Source organism: Rhinopithecus roxellana, chromosome 4, assembly GCF_007565055.1.
Source record: "Rhinopithecus roxellana isolate Shanxi Qingling chromosome 4, ASM756505v1, whole genome shotgun sequence".
NCBI classification, from domain to species: Eukaryota; Metazoa; Chordata; class Mammalia; order Primates; family Cercopithecidae; genus Rhinopithecus; species Rhinopithecus roxellana.
Window position 1 is genome coordinate 11,998,792 of NC_044552.1, and position 24,742 is coordinate 12,023,533.

At 39.5% G+C, this 24,742-nt stretch overlaps 1 protein-coding gene across 2 annotated transcripts in view; it reads left to right on the plus strand.

Annotated features, from left to right (window-relative positions):
• The window catches only part of BLOC1S5 (biogenesis of lysosomal organelles complex 1 subunit 5), a 55,407-nt gene extending 30,898 nt beyond the window's left edge, over positions 1–24,509 (plus strand). Inside the window, exons 4-6 of one of the 2 annotated variants that reach the window (XR_004056684.1) lie at positions 10,684–10,742; positions 22,224–22,928; positions 24,162–24,509. Coding sequence is in view for 1 of the 2 variants with exons in the window: in XM_010381695.2 (XP_010379997.1) it covers positions 10,684–10,742; positions 22,224–22,403 (239 nt within the window). In the remaining variant the exon portion in view is untranslated. Of the gene's footprint in view, positions 1–10,683; positions 10,743–22,223 lie in introns of both variants that reach the window. The other variant, XM_010381695.2, reaches the window with a different exon arrangement.
• Positions 24,510–24,742: the final 233 nt, after the last annotated feature.

The following is a 24,742-nucleotide window of genomic DNA, read 5'->3' on the forward strand; positions in this document are numbered from 1 at the left end:
TTTGAAGAACTTGAGTAGAATTGGTGTTAAATTGTCTTTAAATGTTTGCTGGAATTCAGCAATGCAGCCATCGAGTCCTGAGCTTTTCTTTGACAGGAGACTTTATCATGGCTTCAGCCTTGTTATTCATTATTAGCTTGTTGAGGCTTTCTGTTTCCTCATGGTTTGTGCTTGGTAGCTTGTATGTGTCTATGAAATTATCTATTTCTTCTAGCTTTTCCAATTTGTTGGTGTATAGTTGTTGATAATCGTTTAATGATTCTTTGATTTTTTTAGCCTCAATTTTATTTATTTCTGCTCTGGTCTCTATTATTTCTTTCCTTCTACTAATTTTGGGTTCCTTGAGGTTCAATGTTAGGTTGTTTATTTGAAGTCTTTCTATTTTTTCGATACAGACTTTTGTTGCTATAAATTTCCCTCTTAGTACTGTTTTTGCTGTATCTCATAGATTTGGGTATGTTGTATTTTCATTTTATTTGTTTCAAGAGATTTTTAAATTTCCTTCTTAGTTTCTTACCTGACCCATTGGTTGTTCAGAAGCATGTTGTTTACTTTCCACGTGTGTGTGTATTTTCCAAGTTTCCTCTTGTTGTTGATTTTTAATTTTATTCCATTATCAGAAAATATACCTGATAATGATGTCTGTCTTTTTGAATTTGTTAAGACTTGTTTTGTGGCCTAAGATATGATCTGTTCCAGAGAATGTTCTGTGTTCTGATGAAAAGAACATGTAACCTGCTGCAGTTGGATGAAGGTTCTGTAAGTGTCACTAAGGCCTGGTCGAGTTTGTAGTTGAACTCTCCAAGTGTTTCTCTGTTGATTTTGTCTGGATTTTCTGTCCATTACTAAGTATGGGAAGTTGAAGTCTCCTGCGGCTATTGTATTGCTTTCTGTCTCTCCCTTTAGATCTATTAATGTTTGCTTTGTGTACTTGGGAGTTCCAGTGTTGAGTACATAGATATTTATAATTGTTACACCCTCTTGCTGAACTGACCCCTGTATGATTATATAGTGACCTTCTTTGTCTCTTTTTACAGTCTTTGATTTGTAGTCTGCTTTATTTGATTTAAGTGTAGTTACTCCTGCTCTTTTTGGTCTCCAGTTGCATGGAATATGTTTTTCTGGTTGCATGGAAAAAAAATATAAAGCCTAACTGACATTTACTGAACATTTCACCCAACTGCTGCAGAATATGTGTTCTTTTCATCAGCACATAGAACTTGCATGTCTTCATAGGTGAAGTGCCTTTCTCATAGGCAGCATAGAGATGGGTCTTGTTTATTCAGTCACTCTATGCCTTTTTTTTAAAAAAATGGATTTTTATTCCTTTTTAAAAATTTCAATAGACTTTTGGGGAACAGTGGTATTTGGGTATATGGATAAGTTCTTAATTGGTGATTTCTGAGATTTTGGTGCACCCATCACTTGAGCAGTGTACACTGTACCCAATGTGTAGATTTTTATCCCTTGCCTCTCTCCTATCCTTCCCCGAGTCCCCAAAGTTCACTGTATTATTCTTATGCCTTTGTGTCCTCATAGCTTAGCTCCCACTTATAAGTGAGACCATAACGACATTTGGTTTTCTATTCCTGAGTTATTTTACTTAGAATAATGGTCTCTAATTCCATCCAGGTTGATGCGAATGTCATTATTTCATTTCTTTTTATGGCTGAATAGTATTCCATGGTGTGTGTGTATATCTGTGTGCATGTGTGTATATATATATACACCACATTTTCTTTATCCACTTGTTGATTGATGGGCATTTGGGCTGGTTCCATATTTCTGCAATTGCGAATTGTGCTGCTATAAACATGTGTGTGCAAGTGTCTTTTTCGTATGATGACTTCTTTTCCTCTGGGTAGACACCCAGGAGTGGGATTGCTGGATCGAATGGTAGATCTACTCTCAGTTCTTTAAGGAATCTCCACACTGTCTTGCATAGTGGTTGTACTAGTTTACATTCCTACCAGCAGTGTAAAAGTATTTCCCTTCCACCACATCCACGCCAACATCAATTTTTTTTATTATTATACTTCAAGTTCTAGGGTACATGTGCACAACGTGCAGGTTTGATACATAGGTGTACATGTGCCGTGTTGGTTTGCTGTACCCATCAACTTGTCATTTACATTAGGTATCTCTCCAAATGCTATCCCTCCCCCAGCCCCCCACCCAACGACAGCCCCCAGCGTGTGATGTTCCCTGCCCTGTGTCGAAGTGATCTCATTGTCAATTCCCACCTATGAATGAGAACATGCGATGTTTGGTTTTCTGTCCTTGTGATAGTTTGCTGAGAATGATGGTTTACAGCTTCATCCATGTCCCTACAAAGGACACGAACTCATCCATTTTTATGGCTGTGTAGTATTTCATGGTGTATATGTGCAACATTTTCTTAATCCAGTCTGTCATTGATGGACATTTGGGTTGGTTCCAAGTATTTGCTATTATGAATAGTGCTGCAATAAACATACGGGTGCATGTGTCTTTATAGTAGCATGATTTATAATCCTTTGGGTATATATCTAGTAATGGGATTGCTGGGTCAAATGGTAATTCTAGTTCTAGATCCTTGAGGAATTGCCATACTGTCTTCTACAATGGTTGAACTAATTTACACTCCCACCAACAGTGTAAAAGCATTCCTATTTCTCCACATCCTCTCCAGCACCTGTTGTTTCCTGACTTTTTAATGATTGCCATTCTAACTGGCGTGAGATGGTATCTCATTGTGGTTTTGATTTGCATTTCTTTGATGACCAGTGATGATGAGCATATTTTCATGTGTCTGTTGTCTGCATAGATGTCTTCTTTTGAGAAGTGTCTGTTCATATCCTTTGCCCACTTTTTGATAGGGTTGTTTGTTTTTCTCTTGTAAATTTGTTTGAGTTCTTTGTAGATTCTGGATATTAGCCCTTTGTCAGATGGGTAGATTGTAAACATTTTCTCCCATTCTGTAGGTTACCTCTTCATTCTGGTGGTAGTTTCTTTTGCTGTGCAGAAGCACTTTAGTTTAATTAGATCGCATTTGTCAATTTTGGCTTTTGTTGCCATTGCTTTTGGTGTTTTAGACGTGAAGTCCTTGCCCATGCCTATGTCCTGAATGGTATTACCTACATTTTCTTCCAGGGTTTTTATGGTTTTAGGTCTAAAATTTCAGTCTTCAATCCATCTTAAATTAATTTTTGTATAAGGTGTAAGGAAGGGATCCAGTTTCAGCTTTCTACATATGGCTAGCCGATTTTCCCAGCACCATTTATTAAATAGGGAATCCTTTCCCCATTGCTTGTTTTTGTGAGGTTTGTCAAAGATCAGATGGTTGTAGATGTGTGGCATTATTTCTGAAGCCTCTGTCCTGTTCCATTGGTCTATATATCTGTTTTGGTACCAGTACCATGCTGTAGCCTTGTAGTATAATTTGAATGCCTCCAGCTTTGTTCTTTTGACTTAGGATTGTCTTGGCAATGTGGGCTCTTTTTTGGTTCCATATGCACTTTAAAGTAGTTTTTTCCAATTCTCTGAAGAAAGTCATTGGTAGCTTGAAGGGGATAGATTGGATCTGTAAATTACTTTGGGCAGTATGGCCGTTTTCACGGATATTGATTCTTCCTATCTATGAGCATGGAATGTTCTTCCATTTGTTAGTGTCCTCTTTTATCTCATTGAGCAGTGGTTTGTAGTTCTCCTTGAAGAGGTCCTTCACATCCCTTGTAAATTAGATTCCTAGGTATTTTGTTCTCTGTGTAGCAATTGTGAATGGGAGTTCATTCATGATTTGGCTCTCTGTTTTTCTGTTAATGGTGTATAGGAACGCTTGTGATTTTTGTACATTAATTTTGTATCCTGAGACTTTGCTGAAGTTGCTTATCAGCTTAAGGAGATTTTGGGCTGAGACAATGGGGTTTTCTAAATATACAATCATGTCCTCTGCAAACAGGGACAATTTGACTTCCTCTTTTCCTGATTGAATACCCTTTATTTCTTTCTCATACCTGATTGCCCTGACCAGAACTTCCAACGCTATGTTGAATAGGAGTGGTGAGAGAGGGCATCCTTGTCTTTTGCCGGTTTTCAAAGGAAATGCTTCCAGTTTTTGCCCATTGAGTATGATATTGGCTGTGGGTTTGTCATAAAATAGCTCTTACTATTTTGAGATACGTTCCATCAATTTAAAAAAATTTTTAAAGTGATGGCCACTCTTTTTTTTTTTGTTTTTTTTTTTTGAGGCGGAGTCTCGCTCTGTCGCCCAGGCTGGAGTGCAGTGGCGCCATCTCGGCTCACTGCAGGCTCCGCCTCCCGGGTTCCCGCCATTCTCCTGCCTCAGCCTCCCGAGGAGCTGGGACTACAGGCGCCCGCCACCGCGCCCGGCTAATTTTTTGTATTTTTAGTAGAGACGGGGTTTCACCATGGTCTCGATCTCCTGACCTTGTGATCCGCCCGCCTCGGCCTCCCAAAGTGCTGGGATTACAGGCGTGAGCCACCGCGCCCGGCCAGTGATGGCCATTCTTGCAGCAGTAAGGTGGTATCAAATTCTGGTTTTGATTTGCATATCCCCAAAAATTATTGATGTTGAGCATTTTTCATATATTTGTTGGCCATTTGTATATCTTCTTTTGAGAATTGTCTGTTGCGTCCTCAGCCCATTTTTGACGGCATTGTTTTTCTCTTGCTGATTTGTTTGAGTTCTTTGTAGAGATTCTGCATATTAGTCTTTTGTGGGGTGCATAGTTTGCAAAGATTTTTTTCCTACTCTGTGGGTTGTCTGTTTGCTGATTATTTCTTTTGCTGTACAGAAGCTTTTTAGTTTAATTGAGTCCCATCTATTTATCTTTGTTTTTGTTGCATTTGCTTTTGGGTTCTTGGACATGAAGTCTTTGCCCAAGCCAGTGTCTAGAAGGGTTTTTCCACTATCAACTTCTAGAATTTTTATGGTTTTAGGTCTTACATTTAAGTCTTTGATGCATCTTGAGTTGATTTTTGCATAAGGTGAGAGATGAGGATCCAGTTTCATTCTTCTGCATGTGACATGCCAATTATCCCAGCACCATTTGTTGAATAGGGTGCCCTTTCCCTAGTTTATGTTTTTGTTGTCTTTGTCAAAGATCATTTGACTAAGTATTTGGCTTTCTTTTTGGATTCTCTATTCTGTTCCATTTGTCTGTGTGCCTGTTTTTATGCCAGTTCCATGCTGTTTTGGTGACTATAACCTTGTAGTGTAATGTGAAGTCAAGTAATGTGATGACCTTAGGTTAGTTATTTTTGCTTAATCTTGCTTTGGCTATGTGGGCTCTTTTTTGGTTCCATCTGAATTTTAGGATTTTTTTTTTTCTAGTTCTGTGAATATTGATAATGATATTTTGATGGGAATTGCATTGAATTTGTAGATTGCTTTTGGCATTATGGACATTTCACAATATTTATTCTACCCATTCCTGAGCATGGGATATGTTTCCATATGTATTGTCTGTGATTTCTTTCAGCAGTGTTTTGTAGTTTTCCTTGTGGAGGTCTTTCACATCCTTGGTTAAGTATATTCCTAAGTATTTTGCTTTTTTGGCAGCTATTCTAAAAGGGGTTGAGCTCTGAATTTGATTCTCAGCTTCGTTGCTATTGGTGTATAGCAGTGCTCCTAATTTGTGTACATTGATTTTGTATCCTGAAACCTTCTGAATTCATTTATCAGTTATAGGGGCTTTTTGGATGAGTCTTCAGGGGTTTCTAGGTATACAATAATATCGTCAGTGACCAGTGACAATTTTACTTCCTCTTTACCGATTTGGATGCCCTTTCTTTCTCGTCTGACTGCTCTGGCTAGAACTTCCAGTACTATGTTGAATAGAAATGGTGAAAGTAGGCATTCTTGTCTTGTTCCGGTTCTCGGGGAGAATGCTTTCAAGCTTTCCCATTCAGTATAGTGTTGGTTGTAGATTTGTCATAGATGGCTTTTTTACCTTGGGTATGTCCCTTCTGTACCAGTTATGCTGAGGGTTTTAATCATAAAGGGATGCTGGATTTTGTCAATTGCTTTTTCTGAGTCTGTTGAGGTGTGATTTTTTTTCCTCTTTTTTGGACTGTCGCTCTGTCGCTCAGGCTGGAGTGCAGTGGCGTGATCTTGGCTCACTGCAACCTGTGTCTTCTGGGTTCAAGCGATTCTCCTGCCTCAGCCTCCCAAGTAGCTGGGATTACAGGCGCCTGCCACAATACCCGGCTAATTTTTCTGTTTTTAGTAGAGACGGGGTTTCACCATGTTGGTCAGGCTGGTCTCGAACTCCTGACCTCAAGTGATCCGCCTGCCTTGGCATCCCAAAGTGTTGGGATTACAGGAGTGAGCCACTGTGTCTGGCCTTTCTTGAGCTCACTGACTCTCCTCTGCTTGATTCATTCTACTGCTGAGAGTCTCTAGTGAATTTTTCAGTTCAGCAAATGTATTTCCCAGTTTCAAGATTTCTGTTTGATTTTTAAAAATTATTTTAATCTGACTGGGTATGGTGGCTCACACCTGTAATCCCAGCACTTTGGGAGGCCACGGCGAGTGGATCATGAGGTCAGGAGTTCGAGACCAGCCTGACCAACATGGTAAAACCCCGTCTCTATTAAGAATACAAAAATTAGCTGGGCGTGGTGGCGCACGCCTGTAGTCCCATCTACTCAGAAGGCTGAGGGAGAATCACTTGAACCCGGGAGGCGGAGGTTGTGGTATGCTGAGATTGTGCCACTGCACTCCAGCTAGAGCAACAGCTGTCTCAAAAGAAAAAAATCTATTTTAATCTCTTTGTTAAATTTCTGAATTATTTTTTCTGTGTTATCCTGGAGAGCACTGAGTTTCCTTAAAACTGCTATTTTGCGTTGTTGGTCAGAGAGTTCATTTAGTGCCATCTCACTGAGGTCATTCACTGACTGGTTCTTTGCTTTGTCTGTTAGGGAGGTCTTCGTTCCTTGTTTGCTGTTGTTTCTTGTGGATGTACATCTGTGTCTTTGCATTGAAGCATTAGTTATTTATTCCCCTTTCCTCTGTCTTGTTTCTGTTTTTATTGGATCCATTTGCTTAGAGACTCTTTGTATTTTACCTGCAGATTTCTTTTTTCTTTCACTAGGTCACTGCTTCTTTTCAGCACCAGACGGCATCCTAAACCCGTCTGCCTTAGTTCTAGTAAACAATCAAAATGCCACTCATCTTGAATAGGGGAGGTCCCCAAAGGGATATCTTGTTAGTGTGAGAAGGCTGGCTAGGCAGCCTCTGTGCCCAGGGCACCTGTGGAACGAACCTCCTGCAGTGTGGTGCTGCCGAGTAGCCACTTTGATTTGGTGTCTTCTTTGGCTGAGTTACAGAACAGAGTTTCTGAAAGGCTGGGGGTGGAAGTGGCACCTCTCTCCTTTATCTCTGGCTGTCCTGGAGGATATGTCTGCCTCTAAGGTATCACCACTGCTTTCCATGGGTTAAGGCAGGGACAGTTCTCCTGCCAGGGAGCCCAAGATGGCGGGGAAGCTGATCGTCCACCATGATCCCTCTTTTAGCATAGAAACCATGAGTCAGGGAAATTTCCCATGTGCTTAGTGCCAAGGCAGGTTGGGGAAGGAAAGGTACAGAGATGAAAGTCCGATTCTGTTCCTGTCTCCTTAGAGTGTTTTCATTTCTCTGTGGCCCTGAGAACTGTCTCATCCTCATGTTTGAGTTCTGGGGTATTGCTGGCAATGTGTACCTGATTTTCGTTTTCTGTTGTGGAGAGTGAAGCTAGCTCGCTTCTATACCCGCATTTTGGAACTGCAAGTCCTGAAATTATTTTCTTATGTGTGTGTTTGAGGTTTACTTATAGACACCATGATAGAATGAATTTGTTTCTCTTTTATGTGAGGAAAATAGGACATTGTTAACTGTGGTGCGTGGCACAGATCTACTTGAATAATCTTTTGGTTAAGAGAAAAGCACTTGATAAATTCTTGACTTTTTTTTAAAGTCTCTCCTAAAACACTGAGACAACAGAGCAGATGGCTTCGTACTGAGTTATACAACCAGTAAGTGATGCAGGTGTGATAGGAAGGTTTAGAGAAATGGGCCTTCTTGCTGTCACTAACTGATCAAAAAGGGAATGTTTGGTGCAGTCTGATGACTGTCTTCGACTTTAGAAAAGCAAGTTTCATAAATTCAGAAAGTAAACCTTTTCCATTGTGTGCCTGAAGAGTTAAAAGGTGAATTGCTTCACAGGGACTGTGATTTCTGAAAGTGGATATTCTGTCTAAACGTAGCCATCCTGACGCAGAACAGAAGTGCCCCTTTGTCAGATGTGTTCTGATTACAATTTTAAAGGACGTTACAAATCACAAAGTAGGTGGCAGAAGCCTGTAACTCTTCTTTTAGGTTAGGCTCAGAATCTTCTGAAAGTGATGAAGCTCCTAACAACTGCCAAATGGGTTTTAAGTTATGTTCGCAGAGCCAGTGGGGGAAAAAACCAGCCCAGGAAATGATAGAAGCACTGCTTGGGAAAAATGATGTCATATTAATATGCCACAGAAAGAAGGCAGATCTAATCAACCCTTTTTTTAAAAAATATTTTCTTTTATAAAAAAACAATGATTGGGAACCTAATTTTCAGTACTTAAATATTACCTTTGATATAGCTAGAATTAATGGTTACTGATAAAAACACAACTTTTTGAAAACAAAATTCTTCTCTTTTACCATATTCCCCGAGGGAAAGGCCTAACATTGCTCTGAAAGAGAAATCACAGTCCCTGCCCTATTGTGGAACTTGTGACCTAGTTGGGGCCGGATTGGGGTGGGGTAGGAAGACATAATTTTAAAACAATTAGACAAACCTCCAGTTTCAGCAAATGCAAGATATTAATAAATGGTAGGATACACACACACACCTGATAAAGGAATTTCAAATAGGGAAAATCCTCAGAGGGAAGAGACTAGTCAGGAGGGCTTTATGAAGACAGTAAACCTTGAACTGGGCTTTTGAAACAAAACAGTTTAATTAGTGAAAAGAAATAAGGAAAGGATTTTCTTTAGGATAGTACAATAAATAGAATATTGGTAACAGTGAACAGTTCTTGATTGCTTATTTTATATATATATATATACACACATACATACACACACACACACACACACACATATATATTTATTTATTTTTTGAGATGGAGTCTCGCTCTGTCACCCAGGCTGGAGTGCAGTGGCACGATCTTGGCTCACTGCAACCTCCGCCTCCTCGTTCAAGCGATTCTCTTGCCTCAGCCTCCCAAGTAGCTGGGACTACAGGCATGTGCCACTATTCTCAGCTAATTTTTGTATTTTCAGTAGAGACAGAGTTTCACCGTGTTGGTCAGGCTAGTCTCGAACTCCTGACCTCAGGTGATCCGCCCACCACAGCCTCCCAAAGTGCTGGGATTACAGGCGTGCGTGAGCCACCGCGCCCGGCCTGACTGCTTATTTTATATAAAGAACTACTCTAAGTGATTATCATTATTAATATTGAAATTATTTACTTTTAAGCATAGTATGTACTGTGTTCTCATTTAAATTTTATGTCACTTCTGAAGCCCTGTCATTAGTAGTTATGTTCATGTTACAGATGAGGAACTAAGGTGCTGAGAGATAGGAGTGCCAACAAGAACAGTGCCTGGCACAAAGCAAATGCTCAGTAAACATTTGACAAATGAGTAGCTGAGCGAGCAAACATGCCCAAGATCGTTCACACAACTGAGTGCCAAATTTGACTGACTAAGGCTCACTTTTAGCCTGCACACTACATGTCTTTATTTGGATGAAGTAAGAGAACATTTATGAACAGAAAAAAAATGCATGTGGCAGATGAAAAGGTTTAAATAAGGGAAGAATTACAAGTGGTTTCACTGATGAAATAATTAAAGAGGCAGTAGAGTGTTGATAGTAAGAGCCAAGTCTTTAGAGCTAGAAAGATCTGATTTGAAATCCTGTTTCCTGTACTTATTAGTTGTATAACCTCCTTGATTGACAGCTTCACCTCTCTTTACCTCAGTTTTGTCATCTGTAAAATGGAATAGTGATCATTTCCTAGTAGGAATGTGGGATTAAGAGGGGTAATACATAGATCTTGGCACTTAGTAAATACTCAATAAATAATTAGAATAATTATTACTAGCAGTTAGTTCTTGAGAAAGAGAAGTGACTTAATGGAGATGGTCCAGAGGAAGCTGAATCTTGCAGTGGCAGCTGGGATAAATTAGAAATCAAGAGAGCACAGGCAAGAAGAGTAGAAAGTTGTTGAAGTCATGTAGTTACCAGGTACTGCAGTGAGAGAGCAGTAGTATGAATGAGAGAAAGGGGGGACGGTGGGGACAGACAGACAATGTAACGTCATAATCAGAATGTTGTGATAAATTTATCGGCATTTTATATCTTTTTGGAGAATTCTGAGGTGGTTGTAGACAGTCTGTCACTGGAGTTAGTATTTAAATGTCCTTCAGCTTGTAGCTCAAAGCTCAAGAATTATTGTTCTAATTATGACATCCTGAATATATTGGCAAAACTTACTTTCCCTTTCTGGCCATCTCACCACCACCAAAATAATGTCAGTTTTCTCCTAGTTTTTTGAGATCTAAAACAATCCACATGCTCTCCACACATACTCCTCCCCCAGGTGTGTGTTTCCTCGAACACGGTCTGCTGACTGAAAACCCATGTCTCTTTTATTTCAGTGCAAGCAGCTAATGACTCAGTCTGTAGACTCCAACAGAGGGAGCAGGAACGAAAAAAGGTAAAAGATCATTTAGATAACGGGGCATATAAGTCTTGGGTGTTTGTTATATGATTAGCAATTGCTTTTGATCAGAAAATTCTCTGAATGCAGTGATTTTTACATATTTTAAAATGGCTGATTCATTGAAGATGTGTTGAGGAGGTATGGTCACGTGGTCATACCATCAATATTCTTATAAATTGAAATTGCAGAACTCTCTTTTTTCGTTTTCAATATTTCCATCTTTTCCCTGAAAGTGGTATTTGTCTCCTGGAGGAGAGAGAAAATAGGACTTTTACATGTAACAACAAATATCCACCAGATTGGAGATATAAATCTTTCCTCTGAGCCTGAAGTATTGAGTATATTATGTATATTTCTTCCAGAAAAGGAAGCATTCATGCCTGTGGATAGGTTATTTAATGAATAGCCATAGGAGTATTTGAATCATTTGCTGGGCAGTGCTTTGCTTATTTGAATTATATGTTAACTAAATTCAGATGTGGAAAAATAGCACAAGAATTTAAGTTCCTGTGATAATTTGGTGTTTTTCACTTGCAATTATCATCAAGTGTTTTTGTAACTTACTCATTGCTCTAAACTAATGAAGATACATCTTAACACTTATTAAAAAACATTGAAAAGACTAAGTCACTCTGAAAATAATGCTTTTTTGCTTGTGTACCGACAAATGTTACTGTCTCCATTTATCTGGAATGTGTTGTGGTTAATCCACAGTAATAGTTCAGATCTGTCACTGTATAAAAATATAATGGAATGAGCCTTCTCAGAGTTTCAGTTTCTGTACCCTCTGCTTAAATCTAAATGTTGATACAAAGTTTGAAAAGTCAACAATTTGCTAATTTACACTTTATTGAAAGGACTTGACATTGAAGACAGATGGGAATGCTGCCCAAGGATAGTGGGACCCCACAGGCCATTCGGGAAGCAGGGCCATGGCTGAGCTCCCGGATGAAGTGGCAGGGCAGGTCTGTGGTCAGGGAAGTTTGTGTCAGGATGGGGTGCTTGCACAGTGTGCAGAGAGTGCTGGAAAGGCAGGCAGGGCTGGGGGATGTAAGTGGACCATGACAGACTGGACAGCAGATACATTTTTAATTCCTCTGCTTTGCTAGGTGCCACTGGGGATGATGGATTTTGTTAATTTTAGGGCAGTTCCTACACTTAAGGAGCTAAAAGTCTTGGAGTCCCAAAGCGCTAACCCTGTAATAATAGAGGATAAAGTGAGAACTGTGATCATTACTAATAACTTTTTAGGATCTTGGCAAAAGTGTAATTTATTAGGAAGACGATGGCATTCAAGCCTGACCTTGATTGGTAGGAATTCAGTTGCTGGAAGATGAGAAGAGAGATATTACAGGGCAAGGAATACATTGTAAGTAAAGGCGAAAGATGTGGTAAGTCAGTATTGTCTCGTGGACCTGGTATGGAGACTGTCTAAATGGACATTTCTAGAGATTATTGTGGACGATCTTAAATGCTGTATTAAACAATTTGTTGTGGGGACATCAGAAACTTTCCGTTTTTTGAGAAGCCGAATAACTATCTGATAGAACACTGGCTGTACATTTCAACGCAGGCGGTTCTCTTGGCTCTCAAAATAAAAATGAAGACGTATCGCATGCTACATGTTACCTTTCTGACATGTTGCTGTATGATTTAAGTAGATTCAGGTGAGTGTGCACCAGCACATTAATCGGTCTGTTTTTTCTAAGACATTGTCAAAGCAGTTATAGTTTGAAAAATGGCAATTTTTGTCATTCTTGAGCAGAAGGAACTGAAAATTAAATTTTAATTTGAACAGTTTCTCTTGTTGCTTTGAACTATTTCTACTGTCGTGTATTGGCCCTATGTATAGTAGGAAGATGACCAGATTGGGTAAGAAATACCTGGCTTCTTTTATTTCTGGTATTGGTTCCCTTTACTAGCTAGCTATAAGCCCTTGGATAAATCCTTGAGCTTCCAGCTCCTCGTCTGCAAAATAATGATCTATTCTACTTATCTGATAGATCGAAGGGTAAATTGCATTGTAAAAATTATTTGAAATGACTTTGAAAATTGTATCTCACTGTCAAAATGTAGAGTAGCATTTTTTTCCTGCCAGCTATTTGTTTAATATGCGAGCAGTCACTGTGTGGATAAGAGCCCTGCCGTAGTCTGTTAGAGTCTGTGAAGAAGCACTTGAGAAACCGTCCCATTGATGATTTTGCAAATTAAAAAGTGCTGTCTAGCCCATGGTTTAAAAAGCACTGGCCACAAGAAATAATATTTTAAGCCGGGCGTGGTGGCTCACATCTGTATCCCAGCACTTTGAGAGGCTGAGGCGAGCGGATCACTTGAGGTCGGGAGTTTGAGACCAGCCTGACCAACATGGAAAAACCCCGTCTCTCCTAAAAAATACATAATTAGCTGGACGTGGTGGTGCATGCCTCGTTTAATCCCAGCTACTGGGGAGGCTGAGGCAGGAGAATCACTTGAACCTGGGAGGCGGAGGTTACGGTGAGCCGAGTTTTGCACTCCAGTCTGGGCAACAAGAGTGAAACTCCGTCTCAGGGAAAAAAAAAAAAAAAAGAATATTTTAATATTTAATATGAAGTACATTTCTTTTTTTCTTTTTCTTTTTTTTTTTATTTTCCTTGAGACGAAGTCTCACTCCGTTGTCGCCCAGGCTGGAGGGCAGTGGTGCAATGGCTCACTGCAATCTCCGCCTCCCAGGTTTAAATGTTCTTCTGCCTCAGCTTCCCAAGTAGCTGGGATTACACCTGTAATCCAAGCTAATTTTTGTATTTTTAGTAGAGACAGGGTTTCGCCACGTTGGCCAGGCTGGTCTCGAACTCCTGACCTTGGATGATCTACCCGCCTCAATCTCCCAAATTGCTGGAATTACAGACATGAGCCATTGTGCCCAACCTGAAGGACATTTCTTATAGATATTATGTCTGGGGGTATTTTTAAACTAATTTTTATAGAATATATATTAAAAATTAGTATTTTAAAATATACTGAAACTTTGTTTCACCAGAAGTTGGTAAGTCTGTGAGACTTAGTTTGTAAGCAGACTTAGATTTGTTACCTTGATTTTCTTTCCTGAAGATAATTTAATAAATTAACCAGCTTAAAGTCATAAACAGATGTACTTCTTTGTTCAGAGAATAATTCTTTACATTTTTAAAGTAAAAATTCTTTACATTTTTATTAGAGCAATAAACTTTTAGTCGTGTCTTTCTTTTTTCTTTTTCTTTTACTTTTTTGTTTTACTGCCATATGTAGCTTCTTCTGAAACTGTGACATGGCAGAGATTTCAAACCCCACACATACACATGTGCGTGCACACACACGTATGTCATAAAGGTAAAGTTTAATTTTTCATCTAGCCAACGTAAACAAAACGAAAGACCTGACCTCTAGCTGCATTTTCAACCTAATGTTAATTGTTGCCCTTGGTTATACTATTGTGTACATTTTATATATTTGAAAGGTTCTCAGAGCAAAGATGGGAGTAGTAATGAAATAAAATAGACTCCTGCCATTACTCATTAATTCTTTTTTTTTTTTTTTTTTTTGAGATGGAGCCTCACTCTGTTACCCAGGCTGGAGTACAGTGGCGCCATCTCAGCTCACTGCAATCTCTGCCTCTTGGGTTCAAGCGATTCTCCTGCCTCCGCCTCCCAAGTAGCTGGGATTACAGGCGCACACCACCACTCATGGCTAATTTTTGTATTTTTAGTAGAGACGGGGTTTCACCATCTTGGTCAGGCTGATCTTTTTTTGTTGTTGTTGTTGAGACGGAGTCTTGCTCTGTCGCCCAGGTTGGAGTGCAGTGGCTGGATCTCAGCTCACTGCAAGCTCTGCCTCCCGAGTTTACGCGATTCTCCTGCCTCAGCCTCCCAAGTAGCTGGGACTACAGGCGCCCGCCACCTCGCCCGGCTAGTTTTTTTTGTATTTTTTAGTAGAGACGGAGTTTCACCATGTTAGCCAGGATAGTCTCGAACTCTTGACCACGTGATCCGCCCGTCTCGGCCTCCCAAAGTGCTGGGAGTATAGGCTTGAGTCACCGCGCGCGGCCGGTCAGGCTGATCTTGAATTCATTAATTCTTTTATGTCAAGACAATTTGTGGATTTCTGTAGGAAGTAAACTGTTAAACGTCATTCATACAAATCATATTTCCCACAATTGATATCTAAAAGTACATTCAGAAGAACAATAAATGCACATTCCCTAGTTATTTGACATGTCTTAAAAACTACCACTAGTACAAAGTTGCATTTTGGGCACTAGCAATAAGAATAGTGAAAGGAAAATATTATTGGCTTATAAAATTCACTTGCTCTTAAAAATATGCCACCGGTGGAGATGAGATGGTTAATAGTATCTGTCAATAATTTAAATTCAGTTTCATGCACAGGTGTCAACTTTTGAAGCCCTGTTCAACCAGACTGGAAGTAATTATGAAGTAAATGTGAATGCTTTTGATTCACTTTGTCCACAAATATTTATTAGATCCAGTTATCCTTCTTTGTGATTACTTTCATGAGAGCAACAGGTTCACATGGCTTATACATTGTTTTTAATAGAGTTTGAAAATAGAGTAACATATCAGTACATACTGTTCCACATAAAATTATTTTCAGCAGTTGTTATACTGACACTCCTTACCAAAGGAAATGGTTTTTCCTGTGTCTCTGTAAGGCATATATAAAATTAATGGCATGTATATTACTGGCAGATGCTCTAAAAGACCTATTAGACCTTAGTTGGATTATTCAGAGTTTTCCTGTAGACCAGGGTTTCTCAACCTCAGCACTATTGACACTTTGGACCTGGTAATTCCTTATTGTGGGTGCTGTCCCACATCCTTGATAGAGGTCAAGGATGCTGCTAAACATTGCAGGATGTTTAGCAGCATCCTTGACCTCTATCTACTAGATGCCAGTAGCACCTCCCACAACCTGTGTTATAATAACCAACAATCTCCTGGGGGAGAGGGGTGTAAAATGCCCTCTCCTGCCCCCCATTGAAAATCACTGACTTAGACGAATCTCTGCAGAAGTGTGTTTTTATTTTGTAATCCAGAATTCTTTTATATACCTGGTTCTAGACACCTATCTTCAGGATTGGTTTCTATTTCAAATTATCTTTAATTGGTGGAAGGCGGTGAGTGTGTGCCTGCATGCGTGCCAGTTTATTATTATTTCTTTCTCTGTTGTAACTTATGTATACATTTTACTAAGTAGAAAGAGATAACACCATTATAGTTAATTACTTTTGGTATGTAGTTATAGGTTATTAATAAATTCTCTTCATTTTCTTTTGAAGTTGGCATTTTCTAAGTTTATCTTGAAGAGTGCAATTGATTTCATTTAAGAAGAGCCCACTGAAACTTGATTTACTTTTTTTTTATTGTGGCAGAATTCATATAACATAACATTTACCTTCATAACCATTTTAAAATGTACATTTCAGTGGCATTATCTATATTCACATTGTTGTTCAACCATCACCACCATCCATCCACAGAACCTTTTTTTTCTAAATTTATTTATTGCTATTTTTTTTAGATGGAGTTTTGCTTTTGTCACCCAGTGTGCAGTGCAGTGGCGTGATCTCGGCTCACTGTAACTTCCGCCTCCCAGGTTCAAGCGATTCTCCCACCTCAGCCTACCCAGTAACTGGGACAACAGGCGCCTGCTATCATGCCCAGCTAATTTTTGTATTTTCAGTAGAGACGGGGCTTCGCCATGTTGGCCAGGCTGGTCTTGAACTCCTAACCTCAGGTGATCCACCCACCTCAGCTTCCCAAAGTGCTGGGATTACAGGCGTGAGCCACTGCACCCGGCCCACAGGACTCTTTCATATTGCAAAACTGAAACTCTGTACCCAGTAAGCAGTAACTTCTCATTTCCCTTTCTCTCCACCCCTGGAAACCACCATTCTACTTTCTAGCTCTATGAATTTGACTGCTCTAGGTTCATCGTGTAAGTAGACTCATATAACGTTTGTCTCTTTTGTGACTGGTCTATTTCTTTAGTGTAATATCGAGATTCGTCCATGCTGTAGCATGTGTCAGAATTTCCTTCTTTTTTAAGGCTGAATAATATTCCATTGTATGTGTAGACTACATTCTGTTTATCTGTGTCTATGGACATTTAGGTTCTCCCACCTTTAGCTATTATGCATAACATTGCTGTAAATGTGGGTGTACAAATAGCTGTTCAAGTTCCTACTTTTAATTTTTTGGATATATGCCCAATAGTGGAATTGCTGCTTTGTATGGTAATTCTATGTAAAAGCCAAGGTTTTTGTATTCTTTAAGCACAATGTTCTTATAACTTTAACCACTTTTTTTGTTTTTCTGATTTCTTTATTTTATTTTTAAGGAGAGTTTCCAAGTCATTTTATTCAGAATTTTATGTTTCTTGAATCAATAAATACTATACAAAACAATGTCAGTGTAAAAATGGCTACCATTTTCTCTCCTCTGCTTCCCCTACATGGGGACAATCCCCTGGGCAGCCTCACTCAGGAGTTTTAGGAGCTCTCCCTCCAGATTTGTTCCAGCAAATGAAGTTCAGTGACATAGTCCCTTGAATGATATCCAGAGAAACTCAGCTGGGGTGGGGAGAGCCTCTGGAATCTGGAGGTAACTAGCTTAGGGAAATGAATTAGTGTTTTTGGGGAGAAGAAATGGCCGCTAGGGCAAGAGCCTACCCCAAAGAAAAGGGGTGTCTGACATGTTCACAGTTAACTTCTTTTGCCTCAAGAAGTGGTATTTGTTCAGAGAAAGAAGTGACAAGATGTCCATGCCATCCTCACACGCCTGCTGCTCCTCTGCCCCTAGCTGGGGCCAGGTAGCAGGACAGCCTCTCAGACAAGGTCAGCAACATTGAAGGGCATCTCCTCAATGGAGATGTTGTAGGTCTCCATGTCTCGATGGGTCTTCTTGTCATCTGTCACCATGAACTTTGATTACTTTGGATGGAAATCTTTAAAAAGATATTCTATACTTTTATGTTTTTTAAAAAATTTATTAAATGTTAGGAATAATTTTGTAGGAATCAGGCATTATTGAGAATATCCGATTTTATATTATGGTGAATATGGTGATGTCATTAGGGAAGGAGAAAGAGAGATACTGTGCTGTGTTTCTGTACCAGCTGCCCTCAGACACTGTGTGTTTTAAGTTTTTTATCTGCCTCCTCTTTTGCTATAAGGCTGATGCCTGTTATTCTTCCCTCATTTATCAGCCTTTCCATTTTCTAACTTGTGATTTTTTAATAGGGTGTTGTCTTAGAAACCAGTTAACTAAGGTGGTTAGAAATGTATATAATGTAGGTCAAATAGGCTCAGAATCAGAAGAGCTTTTCATGAGCCCTGCAATATTTGTAAATGGACTTTGTAGTATCTTTTTCTTTTGGATGACTTAAAGGTCTTACCACGTTCTCAACTAAGTTTCAGATACATGTTATTTCCAGGTAGCTGAGTTTTATTTGTATGTAAAGACCGCAGTATTGTCAATACATGAATGTATAGGGGACCCCCGCCTCTCCCTTTTTTCTTTACTGATTGTTGTAAAGAATGTAAGAATGGGCCGGGGGCGGGGGGGGGGTGGGGTGGCTCATGCCTGTAATTCCAGCACTTTGGGAGGCAGAGGTGGGCGGATCACCTGAGGTCAGGAGTTCAAGACCAGCCTGGCCAACGTGGTGAAACCTTGTCTCTACTAAAAATACAAAAATTAGCCTGGTGTGGTGGTGGGCGCCTGTAATCCCAGCTATTTGGGAGGCTGAGGCAGGAGAATCGCTTGAACCCAGGAGGCAGAGGTTGCAGTGAGCTAAGATAGTGCCATGGCACTCCAGCCTGGGTGACTAGGAAACGATAGCATGGAGTGACTGTAAGAACTTCTTGATAAGGAAGCAAAACTAGATTTTTATTTGGATTTGGCGATTGTCATCTTTTAGCTTATTTTCACTTGGCCTACAAGGCCAGTAAGCGATATGCCTGATGTGAACAGGCTACTTGAATATGTTTATCTTTATTCATAATATTCTGAAAGTACACAATAGAAATACTGATCTTTGGCAGTATCTTATTCACTAATATATTGCAGTATCTTAAAGACTGTTCTTGTAGCCAAGTGGTTAATAATGGCTACATCAAGGATTAAATTGAATATAGGAATGGAGGGGAAAGTCTGTTGCTCTTGAGTTGTCTGTGTTGTTTGAATTATTACAATAATCTGTTGCTAAAATTACTAAAAGTAAAGAACAAAAACTGTAATGGCAGGGGGATAAAAGTAGAGTAATCTGCCTTCTAGATGCTTTGCTTGTGATTTGTATAATATTTACCTTTTATTAAGTTCCTCAGGCACTGAGCTAGGAACTTGATATGTTCTACCTCTAGTCTTTTTAAGTATTATTTATGGATGCGGAGTATTTATTTTCCTCATTTTAAAGTTAAAGAAACTAAGTTGCTCAGCATCATGCAACTAGTGACAGGTGGACCAGAATTTGAAGCCAGGTTTATATGCCTGCCAAAGCTATATTTTTCTTTATTGGGCTGTACTGGATAAAATGCATTCTGGTTGGGAAGGGGAACACGGGCTGTTGCCGTGTGGTCCACATCACAGGGTCAGCTGAGCCAATGATGACTTTTCATTTACAAAGAAATGAACAAATTAAATAACATCTGAGTATGCATGTTTAATATTCTCTGTATTTATTAAAACACAACTAAAGCTAAATACCATTTTGATGAAGTTTATCTGCATTTTTTCTTTTTCTAGTGTGACTGTGGCTTTTCTCTTAGACTGTAACAGTTTTTTCTAAAGTCCCATCAGAATAGTTCAATAAACTCTTCATGCATCTTTTAGAGTTATAATCTATAAGGCTGAAAAGTTAAAAAGTAATTCTTTGCATTTTGTTTAACCTGTTTAACAAATTTATTGGATGAGTAAACCCCTCCCTAATCCTCTCTCCCCACCACTGTAATATCTGTTCAGATCCCAAGTGTCTGTGGGGCATATTTTAGAGCAATGTCCTGGCAAAAAGGCTCTCACAAGAGCGTTTGTCTTGTGAAAGAGATTTTTAGCTACCTACGTAAAACTTCCTCTAGAAAGATCTGATTTGTACTCTGTGATAGAAAAGGCGTAGGTTTGGGTATCAGAAAGACCTAAATTTGAATCTACAACCAAGCTATTAGGTGAGTGACCATGGAGGATAAAAGTGTCCTTAAGCCTTAATTTCTTTGTCTGTAAAATGAGAATAATGTCATCTTAAAGGAGAGGCTTTTAGAAGTAGCTATGCAAAACAACTAGCAGAAATTTGCATTGTATGGGTACTTAGAGCACATTGGTTTATTCAGCCCTTCATCCTGTTTGTCATCCTGACCTGAATGAGAGAGAAAATAGAACAGCAAGAACATGATGAACAGCCTGAAGATGGTTTCTTTTTCTTAGTAGCTGTTTTTCTGGTGGCTGACATCTGAGTTAACCTGCATCTGAGTACACTGGGTGTCTCTTTTTCATTCAAGTGCTGGAATTAATATGCCAGAATTAACAGTGACTTTGGGTGCTTTGTAGGGGTGTGTGTGTATGTGTGTGTGTGTGTGTGTGTGTGTGTGTGTTTTGTTTTTGTTTTTGAGACAGAGTCTCGCTCTGTCACCCAGGCTGGAGTGCAATGGTGCGGTCTCGGCTTACTGCAACCTCTGCCTCCCGGGTTCAAGCAATTCGACCTTGTATGTTTTTATAGTTTGCATATCCCAGTTTTTGTTTAATAGAACCTAATCTGTATCAAAACTTAACTGCTAATGACATACATGTAGAATAATTGAAATAGGGATGTAAAGTTATTTTTTCATACTCTGTATTTAGATTTTTGTTGTACGTATTCAAAGTTAATAATTGAAATTATACTTTGGAGGGAAGGAGAAAACTAAATTTATACCTTTTTTATTTATACAGCATTTTATCTGTATTACTGTGGTGCTAGAAAGAAAAAGAAAAAACCTTTCATCCTTATATAGCAGTATTAAGGAACATCTCAAGAACTGAGACATTTGACCTAGATGTTTGAGATGTTGATTTGCTTTAAGGACTAGAACTGACCCAGAGGAGATTTCTTTCTTTCTTTTTTTTTTTTTGAGATGGAGTCTCATTCTGTCACTCAGGCTGGAGTGCAATGGCGTGATCTCATCTCACTGCAACCTCTGTCTCCTGGGTTTAAGCAGTTCTCCTGCCTCAGTTTCCCGAGTAGCTGGGATCACAGGCCCCGGGATCACAGGTGCATGCCACCACACCGGCTGATTTTTATATTTTTAGTAGAGACAGGGTTCTGCCATGTTGGCCAGGCTGGTCTTGAACTCCTGACCTCAGGTGATCTGCCCGCCTCAGCTTCCCAAAGTACTGGAATTACAGGCGCAAGCCATTGTGCCCGGCCCAGAAGAGATTTCTCGAGTTCTCCTCTAGTGACTAATAATTTATGATTCTTTTTAATGCACTTAAAAATATTTTATGTAAGACAGACACTTTGACTTCTTATAGCAATGATTCTTTTAGCATGTAATTTTTAAAATTGGTTTTAAAATATCTGCAGTGAAATGGTATTTGAGGAGAAATAGAAATATGAAAAAATACTTGGATTGTGTTTGATTTCATCATTTTATACTAGACGCTTTAAAAAAATTTTTTTTTCTTTTTTTTTTGAGACGGAGTCTCACTCTGTCACCCAGGCTAGAGTGCAGTGGTGCCATCTCAGCTCACTGCAACCTCTGCCTTCTGGGTTCAAGTGATTCTTATGCCTCAGCCTCCCAGGTAGCTGGGACTACAGCCATGTGCCACCACACCCGGCTAATTTTTTGTATTTTTAGTAGAGACAAAGTTTTGCCATGTTGGCTAGGCTGGTCTCAAACTCCTGACCTCAGGTGATCCACCCGCCTTGGCCTCCTAGAATGCTGGGATTACAGGCGTGAGCCACTGTGCCCAGCCCGCATTTAAAATTTAAGAAGGCCGGGCGCGGTGGCTCACGCCTGTAATTCCAGCACTTTGGGAGGCCGAGGCGGGCGGATCGCAGGGTGAGGAGATCAAGACCATGGTGAAACCCCGTCTCTACTAAAAATACAAAAAATTAGCCGGGCGTGGTGGCGGGCGCCTGTAGTCCCAGCTACTCGAGAGGCTGAGGCAGGAGAATGGTGTGAACCGGGAAGGCGGAGCTTGCAGTGAGCTGAGATCGCGCCACTGCACTCCAGCCTGGGCGACAGAGCGAGACTCCGTCTCAAAAAAAAAAAAAAAGAAATGAGAATATCCATGTTTTATTTTAATGAGAGAAGCCTTAGATGTTTCTAATGTGTCATCTTTTTTTGGATATTATAACACAACTTTTTCCTTGTGACTTCCCAGCTGATTGTTACGGTAACCAAATATCAAGAGATAACTTTATGAAATTATTGTCTGGAAAATGTCATGTGACTTTCTAATTTTCTTTTCTCAGATTCATAGTGACCACTTAGTAGCTAGTGAGAAACAGCATACGCTCCAATGGGACGACTTCATGAAGGAGCAACCCAACAAAAGGGCTGAAGTGGATGAAGAGCACAGAAAAGCCATGGAGAGGCTTAAAGAACAATATGCTGAGATGGAGAAGGACCTAGCAAAATTTTCAACTTTTTAGGAACTTGAACCATAACAATCACAAACTAATGTGAATATGTTCACCTCTCTCCTGAAAAATATTCCCACCAAACCATTTAGCCTCTGCTTCAAGCTTAGCAATATATTCAGTGGCACTCTTGTATCAGAAGAAGGAAGCTTCTACTGGCATTCTGATTGGATGTTTAAAGAAAGGTGCTACATCTTTCCAGCTTTAAGTGCCTATATGATTATTTGAATGAAGAGGAGTAGGAAGGACAATGGAATAAATGTACTCTTTGTTAGTCAGAATTGATCATCTTTTCCATTGATTAGCTCGGAGAACTGTAGGTATAGACTTCTTAAAAAGATCATTTAATTCATTTCTATATAGGGTTAATAATTGTTTATTGTTGTGGCTTAATGGGCAGGTATAGAAGCTAGCTGTCATGGCCTCCTTGGCTGTTGGAAGAACGTACAAAGTGTTACTGCATGAGTAATGTAGACCAAAAAAAAAAAAAAAAAAAAAACCCAACTGTCCTTGGAGCAGACATCACATTTCAGAGAGGTGAGAGTGAAAACATTGTCTCTACTGCAGCAAAGATGACCATGTTGGTATTTGAACTGCCTTTTGGGAAGGGTTGCTCATTTTACAGTGCAGCGTAATGCCACGGGCTTCCGTGGATGAGAAGACACATGTTATAAGTTTTGTGGCCTTCCAACACTTAACTATTTTCAGCTTTTAAATCATGCTTAGTAAGAACAGCTTACCAAAAATATATTTTGACATTTAGTTTTTCCAAGAACTATAATCTTGCCCATAGTATTTACCTCATTTTTGTGTCTGTTTTGCTGTGGGTAAGCTTTATAAGATAAAAAATATCTATACGTGTTTCGACTGTTTAGTGGAGTAATCAACAAAATCTGCCAGGGAGTCCCTCTGGAACCATGTAAAGTTCCTGGCTTTGAATGAACCAGAAGTGTTTGCCCACATGGCAAATGGTCCATGTTAAATGTAAATCCTTTTTAGTGCTAATGTCTGTTCTCATAAGCAGGTATATTATGATGAAACATGGACCAGTTCTGTCATCACTGTGATCTTTAAAAACCTGCATTTAACAGTCTAATTTGAGGCTGGGTGCAGTGGCTCACACCTGTAATCTCAACACTTTGGGAGGCCGAGGGAGGCGGATCATTTGAGGACCAGGAGTTCAAGCCCAGCCTGGCCAACATGGTGAAACCCCGTCTCTACTAAAAATACAAAAATTAGCCCGGTGTGGTGGTGTGCGCCTGTAATCCCAGCTACTCAGGAGGCTGAGGCACGAGAATCACCAGAACTTGGGAGGCGGAGGTTGCAGTGAGCTGAGATGGCACCGCTATACTCCAGCTTGGGTGACAGAGTGAGACTCTGTCTCAAAAAAAAAAAAAAAAAAAATCTAACTGAAGAACTAAGTTGATTTTTTATTTGCCATAAACCAAGCAAAAGTAAATGCAATAATTTCAAGAGATTTATGGTAAACGAATTTGAGGTATGGATAAATCTTTCACATATTTTTTATTGCTCTTTAGTAAAGAAAGGCACACGAAAGAAAATATCCAGCTCTCTTGTGTTATCTCAGTGTGGCGACTGCAGAAAATTGACAATGCCTGCCTGTGTAAATGTATGGCTTACTGTCAAAGCTTCATTCTTGGCTGCATGTTGAAAATGTGATTAAACTTAATAGAGGAGATGAAATAAGTATTTGAGATTTTTTTTCAGTAACACTGAACTTCTGCCAACTTTCTCTATCCGCTACTGTAGGCTTGACAGGCTCATCAATCATTTGCTGGTACCTGGACTAAAAAGCGCACTTGCTGACACCAAGGCATGTTGGAATTTTCTTAATTCTCTTTCAGTGGACGGAAAAAAAAATACTTCCAAAAATATCCTACACATAAAAGGGGAGGGGAGCCTTAAATGAAAATTCCCTTTGTACTGTAGACACTTTTTGGAATGCAATTAATTGCCAACACATCATTGAACGAATGCTGTAACCAAGAAATTAAGATTGTATGTGTGAGGGGAATATATTCTTAACTGTGGCTACCCAACTTGTATAGCAAAGATTTCTGATAGTTTGTGTTCATCTCATGTGAATAATACTTTACCTTATAAGTTTGTATATATTCCATAAATACCTAAGGGACTTCCTAAACCAAAATGAATTCATGGGCTTTTTGAGCTTTAGACATTAAGATACTCAATTGTTTCCTTGTAACATTTTTAACTATTCAGCATAGCTTCTATAAGAGTTGGTTTATTTACCTTCCTTTTGATATTTTTAGTGGTGAACACTTTTGCTTCTGTTTCCCAGTTGCCAAATCACTTTTAATATGTATTTT